The 15,891-nt window shown below is 44.7% G+C and overlaps 1 protein-coding gene across 3 annotated transcripts; it reads left to right on the top strand.

Moving 5' to 3' along the window:
• Nucleotides 1-1,042: 1,042 nt before the first annotated feature.
• LOC140418878 (uncharacterized) lies at nt 1,043-13,782 on the top strand. 3 transcript variants are annotated; one of them, XM_072502529.1, is made up of 2 exons: nt 1,043-1,251; nt 9,311-13,782. In XM_072502529.1, the coding sequence occupies exon 2, from the start codon at nt 9,900-9,902 to the stop codon at nt 10,740-10,742; it is 843 nt and encodes a 280-aa protein (XP_072358630.1). In that variant the 5' UTR covers nt 1,043-1,251; nt 9,311-9,899; the 3' UTR covers nt 10,743-13,782. The 3 variants fall into 3 exon arrangements, with proteins under 3 accessions (XP_072358630.1, XP_072358631.1, XP_072358629.1); XM_072502530.1 differs by lacking the exon at nt 1,043-1,251 and adding an exon at nt 6,589-6,648; XM_072502528.1 differs by lacking the exon at nt 1,043-1,251 and adding an exon at nt 6,839-6,931.
• Nucleotides 13,783-15,891: the final 2,109 nt, after the last annotated feature.

Consider the following 15,891-nt stretch of genomic DNA (forward strand, 5'->3'; position numbering starts at 1 on the left):
TAACTTTCTCTCTCTCTTTCATGCATAGAATTATCTAGCCAAGAAGGTTGTGGATGATCCATCATTGAATATATTTAAGGCTGAGATGGTGAGATTTTTGGTCTCTCAGGAAGTCAAGGACATGGGGAGCTGGCGGGAAAGGGGAATGGAAGACCGAGATCAGCCATAATTGTATTCAATAGCAGAGCAGGTTCGACGGGCCGAATGGTCTACTTCTGCTCCTATTTCTTGTGTTATTGCAAAGGCCCGAGTCTTGTGTGGGCTCAGGCCGGGCGGCAGGTTCCCTTCCCTGAAGGACATTAAAAAACTAGTTCACTTTTCACAAAAGATTCACCAGTTTTCATGGTCACTTTTTTCCCGTTGCCGGATTCATTCAGCTCAATTTCACAACTTGCCTTTGTGTTTTTGTGGGTTCTCTCTCGCTCCCTTTTTTTTGTTTTAAATGAATTTCAGAGTTAGAAGGGGAGGATTTGCAGTCAGGAAACTCAGATCAAACATCATATCAGGATCAGACAAAGTCACCCAATTCATCGTAACCTGAATATTGGTGAATTTTGAACATGGAAGGAAAAAGCTCCGTTAACAGTGAGGAGAAACCGTGGGAATGTGAGGAGGGATTCAGATCCACATCTCAACTGAAAATTCACCATCCCAGACACTCTGGGGAGAGGTCATTCACTTGCTCTGATTGTGGGAAGAGATTCTCTCGATCATCCAGCCTGCTGCAACACCACCGAGTGCACACCGGGGAGAAACCATTCAACTGCTCCGTGTGTGGGAAAGGATTCGCTCAGTCCTGCAACCTGCTGAGACACCAGCGGGTTCACACTGGGAAGAGACCATTCACCTGCTCAGAGTGTGGGAAGAGATTCGCTCGGTCATCTGACTTGAAGATGCACCAGCAAGTTCACACGGATGAGAGACGTTTTAAATGCCCAGACTGTGGGAAGTGCTTTAAATGTTCCCGGGCCCTGATACTCCATCAACGTGTTCACACCAATGAGTGACCGTTCAGGTGCTCTCACTGTGGGACTGGGTTCAAGCAGTCATCTTAACTCAGTGAACACCAGCGCACTCACACTGGGGAGAGACCTTTCACTTGCTCTGAGTGTGGGAAGGGATTCACTCAGTTATCCACTCTGCTGAATCACCAGAGTGCTCACAATGGGAAGATACCATTTAAATGCCAAGACTGCAGGAAGTGCTACAAAAGTTCCCGGGAACTGCTCCCCCATCAACGTGTTCACACAGGTGAGAGACCTTTTCAATGCCGAGACTGTGAGAAATGCTTTAAAAGATCCGGGGAACTGATGCGTCATCAACTTATTCACACTGATGAGAAACTGTTCAGGTGCACTTACTGCAGGACTGGGTTCAAGACATCATCTGACCTCCATGTACACCAGTGAACTCACACTGGGGAGAGGCCGTTCACCTGCTCCCAGTGTGGGAAGACATTCACTCAGTCCATAAGACCATGAGACCATAAGACAGAGGAGCGGAAGTAAGGCCATTCGGCCCATCGAGTCCACTCCGCCATTCAATCATGGCTGATTTCAACTCCATTTACCCGCTCTCTCTCCATAGCCCTTAATTCCTCGAGAAATCAAGAATTTATCAACTTCTGTCTTAAAGACACTCAACGTCCCGGCCTCCACCGCCCTCTGTGGCAATGAATTCCACAGACCCACCACTCTCTGGCTGAAGAAATTTCTCCTCATCTCTGTTCTAAAGTGACTCCCTTTTATTCTAAGGCTGTGCCCCCGGGTCCTAGTCTCCCCTGCTAATGGAAACAACTTCCCTACATCCACCCTATCTAAGCCATTCATTATCTTGTAAGTTTCTATTAGATCTCCCCTCAACCTCCTAAACTCCAATGAATATAATCCCAGGATCCTCAGACGTTCATCGTATGTCAGGCCTACCATTCCTGGGATCATCCGTGTGAATCTCCACTGGACACGCTCCAGTGCCAGTATGTCCTTCCTGAGGTGTGGGGCCCAAAATTGCTCACAGTATTCTAAATGGGGCCTAACTAATGCTTTATAAAGCTTCAGAAGTACATCCCTGCTTTTATATTCCAAGCCTCTTGAGATGAATGACAACATTGCATTTGCTTTCTTAATTACGGACTCAACCTGCAAGTTTACCTTTAGAGAATCCTGGACTAGGACTCCCAAGTCCCTTTGCACTTCAGCATTATGAATTTTGTCACCGTTTAGAAAATAGTCCATGCCTCTATTCTTTTTTCCAAAGTGCAAGACCTCGCACTTGCCCACGTTGAATTTCATCAGCCATTTCTTGGACCACTCTCCTAAACTGTCTAAATCTTTCTGCAGCCTCCCCACCTCCTCCATACTACCTGCCCCTCCACCTATCTTTGTATCATCGGCAAACTTAGCCAGAATGCCCCCAGTCCCGTCATCTAGATCGTTAATATATAAAGAGAACAGCTGTGGCCCCAACACTGAACCCTGCGGGACACCACTCGTCACCGGTTGCCATTCTGAAAAAGAACCTTTTATCCCAACTCTCTGCCTTCTGCCTGACAGCCAATCGTCAATACATGTTAGCACCTTGCCTCGAATACCATGGGCCCTTATTTTACTCAGCAGTCTCCCGTGAGGCACCTTATCAAAGGCCTTTTGGAAGTCAAGATAGATAACATCCATTGGCTCTCCTTGGTCTAACCTATTTGTTATCTCTTCAAAGAACTCTAACAGGTTTGTCAGGCACGACCTCCCCTTACTAAATCCATGCTGACTTGTCCTAATCTGACCCTGCACTTCCAAGAATTTAGAAATCTCATCCTTAACAATGGATTCTAGAATCTTGCCAACAACCGAGGTTAGGCTAATTGGCCTATAATTTTCCATCTTTTTCCTTGTTCCCTTCTTGAACAGGGGGGTTACAACAGCGATTTTCCAATCCTCTGGGACTTTCCCGGACTCCAGTGACTTTTGAAAGCTCATAACTAGTGCCTCCACTATTTCTTCAGCTATCTCCTTTAGAACTCTAGGATGTAGTCCACCTGGTCCCGGAGATTTATCAATTTTTAGACCTCTTAGTTTCTCTAGCACTTTCTCCTTTGTGATGGCTACCATATTCAACTCTGCCCCCTGACTCTCCGGAATTGTTGGGATATTACTCATGTCTTCTACTGTGAAGACTGACGCAAAGTACTTATTTAGTTCCTCAGCTATTTCCTTGTCTCCCATCACAAAATTACCAGCGTCATTTTGGAGCGGCCCAATGTCAACTTTTGCCTCCCCTTTGTTTTTAATGTATTTAAAGAAACTTTTACTATCATTCCTAATGTTACTGGCTAGCCTACCTTCATATTTGATCCTCTCTTTCCTTATTTCTCTCTTTGTTATCCTCTGTTTGTTTTTGTAGCCTTCCCAATCTTCTGACTTCCCACTACTCTTTGCCACATTATAGGCTTTCTCTTTTGCTTTGATGCATTCCCTAACTTCCTTTGTCAGCCATGGCTGCCTAATCCCCCCTCTGATAACCTTGCTTTTCTTTAGGATGAACCTCTGCACTGTGTCCTCAATTACTCCCAGAAACTCCTGCCATTGCTGTTCTACTGTCTTTCCCCCTAGGCTCTGCTCCCAGTCGATTTTTGTCAGTTCCTCCCTCATGCCCCTGTAGTTACCTTTATTTAACTGTAACACCTTTACATCTGATTCTACCTTCTTTCTTTCAAATTGGAGATTGAATTCTACCATATTATGATCACTGCCTCCTAAGTGCTCCCTTACTTTAAGATCTTTAATCAAGTCTGGCTCATTACATAACACTAAGTCCAGAATGGCCTGTTCCCTCGTGGGCTCCATCACAAGCTGTTCCAAAAAGCCCTCCTGTAAACATTCAATTAATTCCCTTTCCTTGGGTCCACTGGCAGCATTATTTACCCAGTCCACCTGCATATTGAAGTCCCCCATGATCACTGTGACCTTGCCTTTCTGACATGCACTTTCTATTTCGTGGTGCATTTTGTGCCCCCGGTCCTGACCACTGTTAGGAGGCCTGTACATAACTCCCATTATGGTTTTTTTGCCTTTGTGGTTCCTCAACTCTACCCACACAGACTCCACATCATCTGACCCTATGTCATTTAGTGCTATTGATTTAATTTCATTCCTAATTAACAAGGCAACCCCGCCCCCTCTGCCCACCTCCCTGTCTTTTCGATAGGTTGTGAATTCCTGGATGTTTAAATGCCAGTCCTGAACCCCCTGCAACCATGTCTCTGTGATGCCTACCACATCATACCTGCCAGTCACAATCTGGGCCACAAGCTCATCTACCTTGTTCCGTACACTGCGCGCATTTAAATATAGCACCTTTAATTCTCTATTGACCGTCCCTTTTTGTTTTCTTAGTGTGGTGGACCTTGGTTTACTGAGCCTTTCCATACACTGTCATATTTTGTGGGATGGGGACTATCGTAACCTCTCCTGAGTTTTGTCTTTTCGTGCTTTTTTGTATTCCTAAGCAGCTACGCTTCCCACTGATTACTTCACCTCTTGGTTCCCTGACTTTCCCTTCCCCCCCAATCTTTAGTTTAAAGTCCTATTGACCACCCTATTTATTCTTTTCGCCAGAACACTGGTCCCAGCTCGGTTCAGGTGGAGACCATCCCAACGGTATAGGTCCCCCCTGTCCCAAAACTGATGCCAGTGTCCCATGAAAAGGAACCCCTCTTTCCCACACCACTCTTTCAGCCAGGTGTTAACTTCCCTTATTCTTGCCTCCCTATGCCAATTTGCACGTGGCTCGGGCAGTAATCCGGAGATTATGACCCTTGAGGACCTGTTTTTTAATTTGAATCCTAGCTCTTTATAATCTCTAAACAGGTCCTCTTTCCTAGACTTGCCTATGTTGTTGGTACCGACATGGACCACAACAACTGGATCCTCCCCCTCCAGTATCCTTTCAAGCCGGTCAGAGATGTCCCGCACCCTAGCACCGGGCAGGCAATATACCATGCGGGACTCTTTATCCTGCTCACAAAGGATACTATCTATCCCCCTGATAATAGAATCCCCTACAACGACAACTTGCCTATTTACTCCCTCCCCTTGAATGGCCTGCTGAACCATGGTGCCTTGGTCAGCTGGCTCATCCTTCCTGCAGCCCTGTTCGCCATCCACACAGGGAGCAAGTGCCTCATACCTGTTGGACAGAGTCAAGGGCTGAGGCTCCTGAGTTCCTGACTGCTGGTTCCCTTTACCTGCCTGACTTGCAGTCACACCCTGCTGTCCCTGGCCACTGGCAGGATTTAAACTACTTACTCTGACAGGTGTGACTGCCTCCTGAAACACAGTGTCCAGGTAAGTCTCCCCATCCCGGATGTGCCTCAGTGTTTGAAGCTCAGACTCCAGCTCATCAACTCTGAGCCGGAGCTCTTTGAGCAGCCAACACTTACTGCAGATGTGGTCGCTGCAGCTCGCAATGGGATCTGCCAGCTCCCACATCAAGCAGCTCAAGCACATCACCTGACCAGCCATCACTAATTAATTAATTAGTTTAATTTAAGTTTATGAGTTTAGCTGTGTTTTTTTAAAATTTGGGGCAGATTTGCTATCAACCACTCAGATCACAGCTTCCCTCTGACGTCACTTTTGGGGAATAAAATGGAAAACAGGAAGTTTCCGTTAGGTTTTTATACTCAGACTGCTCCTCCTCCTCCGAACGGCTCCCGAAATTAGGCCCGAAGAAAGAGAGAGAACAAAACAGTCGGGAAAAAGCACCTTCTCCCACTCTTCACCAAATTACCTCACCACCAAATTACCAAATTCTCACTCGGTCTGTATCTCTCTCACTCAGGCTGTGTGTCCTTGACCTGCGCAATGCAGTCATCCAGCCAGCTGACACTTCAGCGAGTTCACACAAGGGAGAGGCCATTCACCTGCCCCAAGTGAGGGAAGAGATTCACACAGTCATCCAACCTGATAAGACACCAGCAAATTCACAAGTAATTACAGTGAGTGGACAATCTGATCAGATGCCTCTGCTGCTTCCCTCCCTTCCACCGGGCCAAACTGTCTCTAAAAATCCCCCTCGCCTGAGTGTGAACTCAGATCTACCTCCAGTTTCTCTCCTATCTCCTGTCATGTTCTGTTCAATCTAATCTTGTTTATGAGACCTGAGCTCTGCTCCCTTGACCCTATTCTCACTAAACCATTGACATTCCAACTTCCTCACTTAACTGATATTGTTCACAGTTCTCTCTCTCTTCTGGTTTTGCCGGGGAGGGTTCCTAAACACCTGGTGAATGCCTCAAACCCTGAATATAAATCTGTGGGTCCCTCTTTTGCAGCTCTGGGCTTTATCCCCCCAAAAGCCCAAGATTAACTGCTGATTTAATGGGGAAAGAGCGTTTGCGCCGGGTTTTGGAGATGTAAAATATGGTGGGCGCGGCTTCAGCGCCTGTTCCCACCCGGGTCCTAGCGCCTGACAAAAACATCACTTTAATTCTCTTCCCACTCGTGGTTAATTAAAGCAGACTTTCATCTGTTTCCATAGCGAGTAATTCCTGGAACTGGTCACTCGTCTGTTACCAGGGATTTATAACTTGAGAGGCTCCCACAAAACACGTGGCTGACCAGGACTCTCTCCCACTCTTACCGTCAGATATTGGTGAGTTTGGAAGCATTTGCAGATTGACACACTCAACCTGTTTGACCGGGTTAGGATCAAGTCCTGGGGTAGGACTCGAATCCAGAGATTCTGGCTCAGAGGCCTCGAGCAGCTGATGAATGGTGGCCATAGCTCCCACAATCCCCGCGGCCCAGAAACCGCTCTATCCAACTGGCTCATTGCGCTGAGTGCGCATGCTCCAGGGGCAGCCTGCCGCGGGGCATTCTGGGTGGCTCTTTTCCGAGTTGGAGGGAACTGGGTGCAGATGGGCTGTAGTAAACTGGTAAGGATATGGCATCCCAGAGGGAGCGATGTAGCCGGCTCTGGACGGGAAGAGTTTATCAACTCCTGAGTGAAGGCCGCCAACCCTAAATAAGACCCTCCGGTAGCGAGTTTGTGGCTTTGGGTAATGTGCCTGGGGTCAAACTCGGGTGAGCGGCCGCCATGTAGGTTCAACGAGGAGAAGAGCGCATGCGCAGGCATCAGGGTGACGTAAGAGAGAATGGGCAGGACTTTAGAGTCTGTTTTCCAACTGGGTCGTAGTGCCCGGAACAAAAAGTAACAGAATAGTTTAAAATTATTAATTAGCGGCACTGTGGTTGGCACTGCTGCCTCACAGCGACAGAGACTCGGATTCGAATCGGAGCTTGGGTGGCTGACGTTGTGAAGTTTGCACATTCTCCCTGTGTCTGCGTGGGTTTCTTCCGGTGCTCTCCTGTTCTCCCACAACCCAAACATCTGCAGGTTCGGTGGGGTTATGGGGGTGTGGGCTTAGGCAGGATGCACTTTGAGAAGGTCAGCTTTACTGCACAGAGGGGTATGGGCTAGTCGGAGCGGAGGATCTGCTCCTGATCTGTTGAAAACACCAATTTCTAGATCCAGATGGGGGAGAATGTAGGGCTTCCTCTGGCTGCTGGCCTCTCTTCTGTGGTCTTGTCCATGTTCAGGTGGCCCTGGAGTGGGACCATGAGTTGTCCACCAGTACGCTTGATACCTTCCACAACTGTTGTTACCTCAGGGTGCAGAGTGTTTCTGAGACACTGAAAGCAACATTCTGGTTTAGTTAAAAAAACTTTCCTTTGTACTTTTTCAAAATTTAGAGTACCCAATTCTTTTTTTTCCAATTAAGGGGAAATTTAGTGCGGCCAATCCACCTACCCTGCACATCTTTTTTGGGTTGTGGGGATAAGACCCATGCAGATACAAGGAATATGTACAAACTCCACATGAACAGTGACCCGGGGCCGGGATCGAACCTGGGTCCTCAGCGCAGTGAGGCAGCATTGCTAACCACCGTGCCGTCCTATCTTTCCTTTGTTTTTGTTGGGATTTTGTTTTCTTTTACTTTGATTGGGCAACATATTTGGGGAAACAAGAGAGGAACGAATATTCCACAGAAATTAGAACTATTTGTTCTGAATTTCATAAGAACATAAGAACTAGGAGCAGGAGTAGGCCATCTGGCCCCTCGAGCCTGCTCCGCCATTTAATGAGATCATGGCTGATCTTTGTGGACTCAGCTCTACTCTCCGGCCCCTACACCATATCCCCGAATCCCTTTATTCTTTAGAAAGGTATCTATCCTTTTCTTAAAAACGTTTAAAGAAGGAGCCTCAACTGCTTCACTGGGCAAGGAATTCCAGAGATTCACAACCCTTTGGGTGAAGAAGTTCCTCCTACACTCCGTCCTAAATCTACCTCCCCTTATTTTGAGGCTATGCCCCCTAGTTCTGCTTTCCCCGACCAGTGGAAACAACCTGCCCGCATCTATCCTATCTATTCCCTTCATAATTTTATATGTCTCAATAAGATCCCCCGCATCCTTCTAAACTCCAATGAGTACAGTCCCAGTCTACTCAACCTCTCATCATAATCTAATCCCTTCAACTCTGGGATCAACCTAGTGAATCTCCTCTGCACTCCCTCCAGTGCCAATATGTCCTTTCTCAGGAAAGGAGACCAAAACTGAACACAATACTCCAGATGCGACCTCACCAACACCCTATACAATTGCAGCATAACCTCACTAGTCTTGAACTCCATCCCTCTAGCAATGAAAGACAAAACTTGATTCGCCTTCTTGAATCACCTGTTGCACCTGCACACCAACATTTTGCGACTCGTGCACCAGCACACCCTCTGCACAGCAGCATGTTTTAACATCTTACCGTTTAAATAATAATCATTCTGCTGTTATTCCTCCCAAAATGGACAGCCTCACACTTGGCAACATTGAATTCCATCTGCCAGACCCTAGCCCATTCACCTAACCTAGCCAAATCCTTCTGCAGACTTCCGGTATCCTCTGCACTTTTTGCTTTACCACTCATCTTAGTGTCGTCTGCAAACTTTGACACATTGCACTTGGTCCCAACTCCAAATCGTCTATGTAAATTGTGAACAACTGCGGGCCCAACACTGATCCTTGAGGGACCCCACTAGTTACAGGTTGCCAACCAGAGAAACACCCATTTATCCCCACACTCTGCTTTCTGTTAGTTAACCAATCTTCTACCCATGCTACCACTTTACCCTCAATGCCATGCATCTTTAGTTTATGCAGCAACCTTTTGTGTGGCACCTTGTCAAAAGCTTTCTGGAAATCCAGATATTCGTTTCTTTGGAATGAAAGTGATACTGACACTGTCAACTCCTTTTACAGGGGATTGGAAGGAGAGGATTTGACACGGTCATCAGGATCTGAATATCATCAGCTTTTGAATGTGGAAGGAGAAATGTTTGTCTGTTCTGTCTGTGGGAAAGGATCGGAGACATCATTGTGACTGACAAGCACCGAGACCCCCACAACACCCGAGTGAGAATGTTCCAGTGATCTGACTGAAAAGAACTTTAATCAGCTACACAGCCTGAAAAAACATCGCACCATTCACAGTGGGGAGAGACTTGTTTTTTTAATTTGTTCATGGGATGTGGGCATTGCTGGTTGTGGAAGCATTTATTGCCCATCCCTGAGGGCATTTAAGTCAACCACATTGCTATGGATCTGGAGTCATATGTAGGCCAGACCTGAAGGACATCAGTGAACCAGATGAGTTTTTACAACAATTGACAATGGTTTCATGGTCATCATTAGACTTTTAATTCCAGATCATTATTGAATTCAATTTTCACCATCTGCCACAGTGGGATTTGAACCTGGGTCCCGAGAGCATTACCCTGGGTCTCTAGATTATTAGTCCAGTGACAATACCCCTACGTCACTGCCTTGGTAACACAAGGACGCCAACAGCATGGGGAAACCGTGGAAATGTGGTGACTGTGGGAAGGGATTCAAATCCCCATCAGGGCTGGAAATTCATCAACGTAGTCACACCAGGGAGAAGACTTTCAACTGCTCTGACTGTGGTAAAAGCTATAAGAATGCTGGGAATCTAATTATTCATCAACGTATTCACACAAGAGAGAAGCTGTTTATCTGCTCCACCTGTGGAATGGAATTCACTTCAGCATCCAACCTAACGTCGCACCAGCGAGTTCACACTGGAGAGAAACCGTACGATTGCTCTCAGTGTGGGAAGAGCTTCCGGTCTTCATCCAACCTCACTGAGCATCTACGGGTTCACACTGGGGAAAGACCATTCCACTGCTCTGAGTGTGGGCAGAGATTCACTTGTTCTTCCCACCTCACTGATCACAAGCGTGTCCACACTGGTGAGAGGCCGTTCATCTGCTCCGTGTGTGGGAAGGGATTTATTAAATCGGCACACCTTCTCAGACACCAGCGTATTCACACTGAAGAGAGACCGTTCACCTGCACTGATTGTGGGAAGAATTTCACTAATCCATATAATCTCCGGGATCACCAGCTAATTCACACTGGGGAGAAACCTTTTACCTGCACTGAGTGTAGGAAGGGATTTGCTTTGAAATCTCAGCTTCGGAGACATAAACTTGTTCACACTGATGAGAGACCATTCCAATGTTCTGACTGTGAGAAGAGCTTTAAAAGCGGAAGTGATTTGACAAAACACCAGCGACTCCATTCCGGGGAAAAGCCGTTCACCTGCCCCGTGTGTGGCAGAGGATTCACTCGGCCATCCAATCGTCTGGCACACCAGAGGGTTCACATGTGATTACAGGGATTGGATTCCTACACCAAGGAATGAACCATGTTCATTTTGACAGTTCAGATTTATTTCCCTTGATGTTAAACCCCAGCCCAGTTAATGGGATTAACAGAATGGACATGAATTGCATTAAATGGACAGTGTTGGAATCCTGGATTTCTCTAAGATAAGAGGAGACTGATTGATATGCTCTTACCGACTGTTCCATTGTTGGATCTTTTCACCTTTGTTAATGGAAGACTTGTATTTATATAGCACCTCTCACAACTTCAGGATGTCCCAAAGTGCTTTACAGACAATGAGGTTCTTTTGAAATATAGTCACTGTTGTAATGTAGGAAATGCGGCAGCCAGATTGTGTACAACAGGCTCCAACAAACACAAATAAGATGATGGAAATACTCAGCAGGTCAGGCAGCATCTGTGAAGCAAGAAAGTGAGTTCAAAACAGAACTATGATTATGATCAGATTATCTGTTCAGTGCTCATCACCGAGGGCTTTATATTGAGCAGTTTACCCGAGAGAACTTCCTCCTTCGAAATATCATCAGCAGAACTTTAATGTCCAGCTGCAAGAGCAGATGGGGTTATATTGGAAGGTTTCCTCTGATAGACAGTGCTGTATTCCCTCAGTACAGTGCTGTATTCCCTCTGTACAGTACTGTATTCCCTCTGTACAGTGCAGTATTCCCTCAGTACAGTGCTGTATTCCCTCTGTACAGTGCTGTATTCCCTCTGTACAGTGCTGTATTCCCTCAGTACAGTGCAGTATTCTCTCAGTACAGTGCTGTATTCCCTCTGTACAGTGCTGTATTCCCTCAGTACAGTGCTGTATTCCCTCAGTACAGTGCAGTATTCCCTCAGTACAGTGCTGTATTCCCTCAGTACAGTGCTGTATTCCCTCAGTACAGTGCAGTATTCCCTCAGTACAGTGCAGTATTCCCTCAGTACAGTGCAGTATTCCCTCAGTACAGTGCAGTATTCCCTCAGTACAGTGCTGTATTCCCTCAGTACAGTGCTGTATTCCCTTAGTACAGTGCTGTATTCCCTCAGTACAGTGCTGTATTCCCTCAGTACAGCATTGGAATACCAGCCGGATTTTATGGTCAGGTTTCTGGAGCTGAAGTTGAACCCACATCCTCCTGACTCAGTGATGGGAATGTAACCACTGAACAATAACACCTCATCATTAACTCGGGATTATTTCTGCTCTCACATTTTTGGTTGTTCTCCTGAACACATTAACCCATTGGGCTCTTGGACAAATCCAAGTGGATTCAACAGGTTTCCAGGGTTTGTGCTGATGCTGCAGCAAGAGATCGAGAAGGTTTTTATTTCTGAATTCAAGAACTGGCATCAAATATCACAACATGGTGACAATTTGAACTCAAGGCTTTGCCTTTCAAAGACTTTGGCCTTAACCATTTAGGCAATTTGTTACTTTCTGAGAGAAAGAGCTTGAGATGGGAGATATGCAACTTGCCGACAAATCAATTGCCAAGACTTCTGATTCTGACGTAAAAATACCATTTATAACCAGCAAGTTGGAGTAAGCTTTGCTGTAGAAGGGACTGTAGTTGGCCGATTAGTTGCCTGAATACCCTGTATTCTTTTTTAACCGGTTGCTTGACTATATTTCATGGCAATAGGCACTTGGCAAAGCATGATGGATATATTAGCCTTATTTCAGTCAAGAAGTTCTGCATGTAATAGGCAGAAGGTCAGACCATGTAAACAAGTGCACAGCTGCACATTGTTGCTGACAGCAGACAATTATTATTGTCCTTCGACTAGGAATTCAAGTTGTTTAACTCTGCTCGCTTTTCTGTCTCTGGGCTTATCAAAGGAATGCCTTGTTTTTCTAAATATTGCTTATTGTACCATATAAAGTACTGCCTTGCCTTTTGTAAAGTGGGGACAATTAGAAGGACTAATTAGAAGGCCTAATAGAGTGGTCACTCTAACTCCCTCCACAAACTTTGTGTTAAATAAAGGACCTTTGGCGAAAACTCGAAGCGCTGGTATATTTTTCCTCAACAATTGCCAAAATTGATGAAGTAAAATTATAGCTTTGCTATTTCAAACTTCAAAAGGGAAATTTATCTGAAGCTGAGGGGGATTATCAAATATTCAGAACAAAACCTGATGACAACCAGTCTGGGTGGTTCCCGGGAATCGGAAAAGAAGGTTTCCTCTGGGGAAATAAATTGAAGACTTAAACCCACCAGCCCCACAATACTGCAAATTGAATTTGAACTAATTTTGAAAATAAAAAACATCTAATCTGTTGATACCTGGAATCAAATTGAAATGTCTGATTCCTGTTTTATAGGTAGGAGTACTGGACAGTAACGTTTCTCTAAGCCTCATGAATGAGATATCTAATGGGATGTGTAAAATTGTATAAGAGGAAGTGGTTGAGCACAGGAATAAAGTTAAGGAAAAATAACCCCACTAAATGGGAATTGGAATAACTCACTGTGGGTGTAGTTCAGTGGAATATATCAATGTGGTATTGATGTATATTTTAATGAAAGGAAAGTGTAGATGAGACTCATAAATTGATGGCTCTCTTGGAGATGTTTGCATCGTTGTGGATAAACGTTCAAAGAGAATTGCATTTGATAAACTGGCCACTGCCCAAGACATTGACGCATTCAGGGGGAGGTGAGCAAAGATATTTACAGACACATATAAGTGGGACTAGGCAGTTTGTTTCAGTAGAAATGATTCATTTTCAGATGAGCTACATTTTATGTTTACTGAAGTAAGCTAATAAGATCAAGGAAGCCATTGTGAAACTAACATTTAAATGAAAAGGGCATTTTGTATTCAGCAATTGATCGGTTATATTAATCAATGATGTGTATTAATTATTCACTCATCAGAAACAAATTATTAAATAAGTAGTGTGCCTCAGTTGATTTTAATTGAAGATTTAATAATCTGCTAGTGGTTGTGTTAATAGACTTGGTTGTACCTAAAACTGTCTAAGCCTGTTTTAAATTCTATATTACAGCTTCTGTGAGAAGGAATGTATGATCTGATATGATCGTTAGCAACGAGTCTTCATTCCCTTGGTAACCTTATTTGGAACTGGAAGGTCACACAATGATGGGAGGGATACATTAAACATTCCCATTGTATCCCGATCTGCGACATTTACCCAAATGGTTAAAACCCAATCAAACCGATTCAGGTATGAAATTGACCAACCATTGAGTTCTATCCAGTTTATTCAAACTGAGGGAGGATCTACTTAGGTATTTAAAACCCGAGGAGAAGGTCTGTTGCCAGCCAAGAACTGGAATCCCCAAAGCAAGATTCCCATCAGAATTGTTGTCAAAGAAGGGGTACAAGAGGGATTATGTTTTTACAGCCTGATCAACCAAGAGAAATGGTATAAGTCTGTTTTGTGTCGATAAGTTTACCCTTTTCCTTCTGTGTCGATCAGTTTACCCTTTTCCTTCTGTGTCGATCAGTTTACCCTTTTCCTTCTGTATCGACCAGTTTACCCTTTTCCTTCTGTATCGATCAGTTTACCCTTTTCCTTCTGTATCGATCAGTTTACCCTTTTCCTACTGTATCGATCAGTTTACCCTTTTCCTTCTGTATCGATCAGTTTACCCTTTTCCTTCTGTGTCGATCAGTTTACCCTTTTCCTTCTGTGTCGATCAGTTTACCCTTTTCCTTCTGTGTCGATCAGTTTACCCTTTTCCTTCTGTGTCGATCAGTTTACCCTTTTCCTTCTGTATCGATCAGTTTACCCTTTTCCTTCTGTATCGATCAGTTTACCCTTTTCCTTCTGTGTCGATCAGTGTACCCTTTTCCTTCTGTATCGACCAGTTTACCCTTTTCCTTCTGTATCGACCAGTTTACCCTTTTCCTCCTATATCGATCAGTTTCCCCTTTTCCTTCTGTATCGATCAGTTTACCCTTTTCCTTCTGTGTCGATCAGTTTACCCTTTTCCTTCTGTGTCGATCAGTTTACCCTTTTCCTTCTATATCGATCAGTTTACCCTTTTCCTTCTGTATCGATCAGTTTACCCTTTTCCTTCTGTGTCGATCAGTTTACCCTTTTCCTTCTGTGTCGATCAGTTTACCCTTTTCCTTCTGTATCGATCAGTTTACCCTTTTCCTTCTGTATCGATCAGTTTACCCTTTTCCTTCTGTATCGGCCAGTTTACCCTTTTCCTTCTATATCGATCAGTTTCCCCTTTTCCTTCTGTATCGATCAGTTTACCCTTTTCCTTCTGTGTCGATCAGTTTACCCTTTTCCTTCTGTATCGATCAGTTTACCCTTTTCCTTCTGTATCGATCAGTTTACCCTTTTCCTTCTGTGTCGATCAGTTTACCCTTTTCCTTCTGTGTCGATCAGTTTACCCTTTTCCTTCTGTATCGATCAGTTTACCCTTTTCCTTCTGTGTCGATCAGTTTATCCTTTTCCTTCTGTATCGATCAGTTTACCCTTTTCCTTCTGTATCGATCAGTTTACCCTTTTCCTTCTGTATCGATCAGTTTACCCTTTTCCTTCTGTGTCGATCAGTTTACCCTTTTCCTTCTGTGTCGATCAGTTTACCCTTTTCCTTCTGTATCGATCAGTTTACCCTTTTCCTTCTGTGTCGATCAGTTTACCCTTTTCCTTCTGTATCGATCAGTTTACCCTTTTCCTTCTGTATCGATCAGTTTACCCTTTTCCTTCTGTGTCGATCAGTTTACACTTTTCTTTCTGTGTCGATCAGTTTACCCTTTTCCTTCTGTGTCGATCAGTTTACCCTTTTCCTTCTGTATCGATCAGTTTAATCTTTTCCTTCTGTGTCGATCAGTTTACCCTTTTCCTTCTGTGTCGATCAGTTTACCCTTTTCCTTCTGTATCGACCAGTTTACTCTTTTCCTTCTGTGTCGATCAGTTTACTCTTTTCCTTCTGTATCGATCAGTTTACCCTTTTCCTTCTGTGTCGATCAGTTTGCCCTTTTCCTTCTGTATTGATCAGTTTACCCTTTTCCTTCTGTGTCGATCAGTTTACTCTTTTCCTTCTGTGTCGATCAGTTTACCCTTTTCCTTCTGTATCGATCAGTTTACCCTTTTCCTTCTGTATCGATCAGTTTACCCTTTTCCTTCTGTATTGATCAGTTTACCCTTTTCCTTCTGTGTC

Source organism: Scyliorhinus torazame, chromosome 5, assembly GCF_047496885.1.
Source record: "Scyliorhinus torazame isolate Kashiwa2021f chromosome 5, sScyTor2.1, whole genome shotgun sequence".
NCBI lineage: Eukaryota > Metazoa > Chordata > Chondrichthyes > Carcharhiniformes > Scyliorhinidae > Scyliorhinus > Scyliorhinus torazame.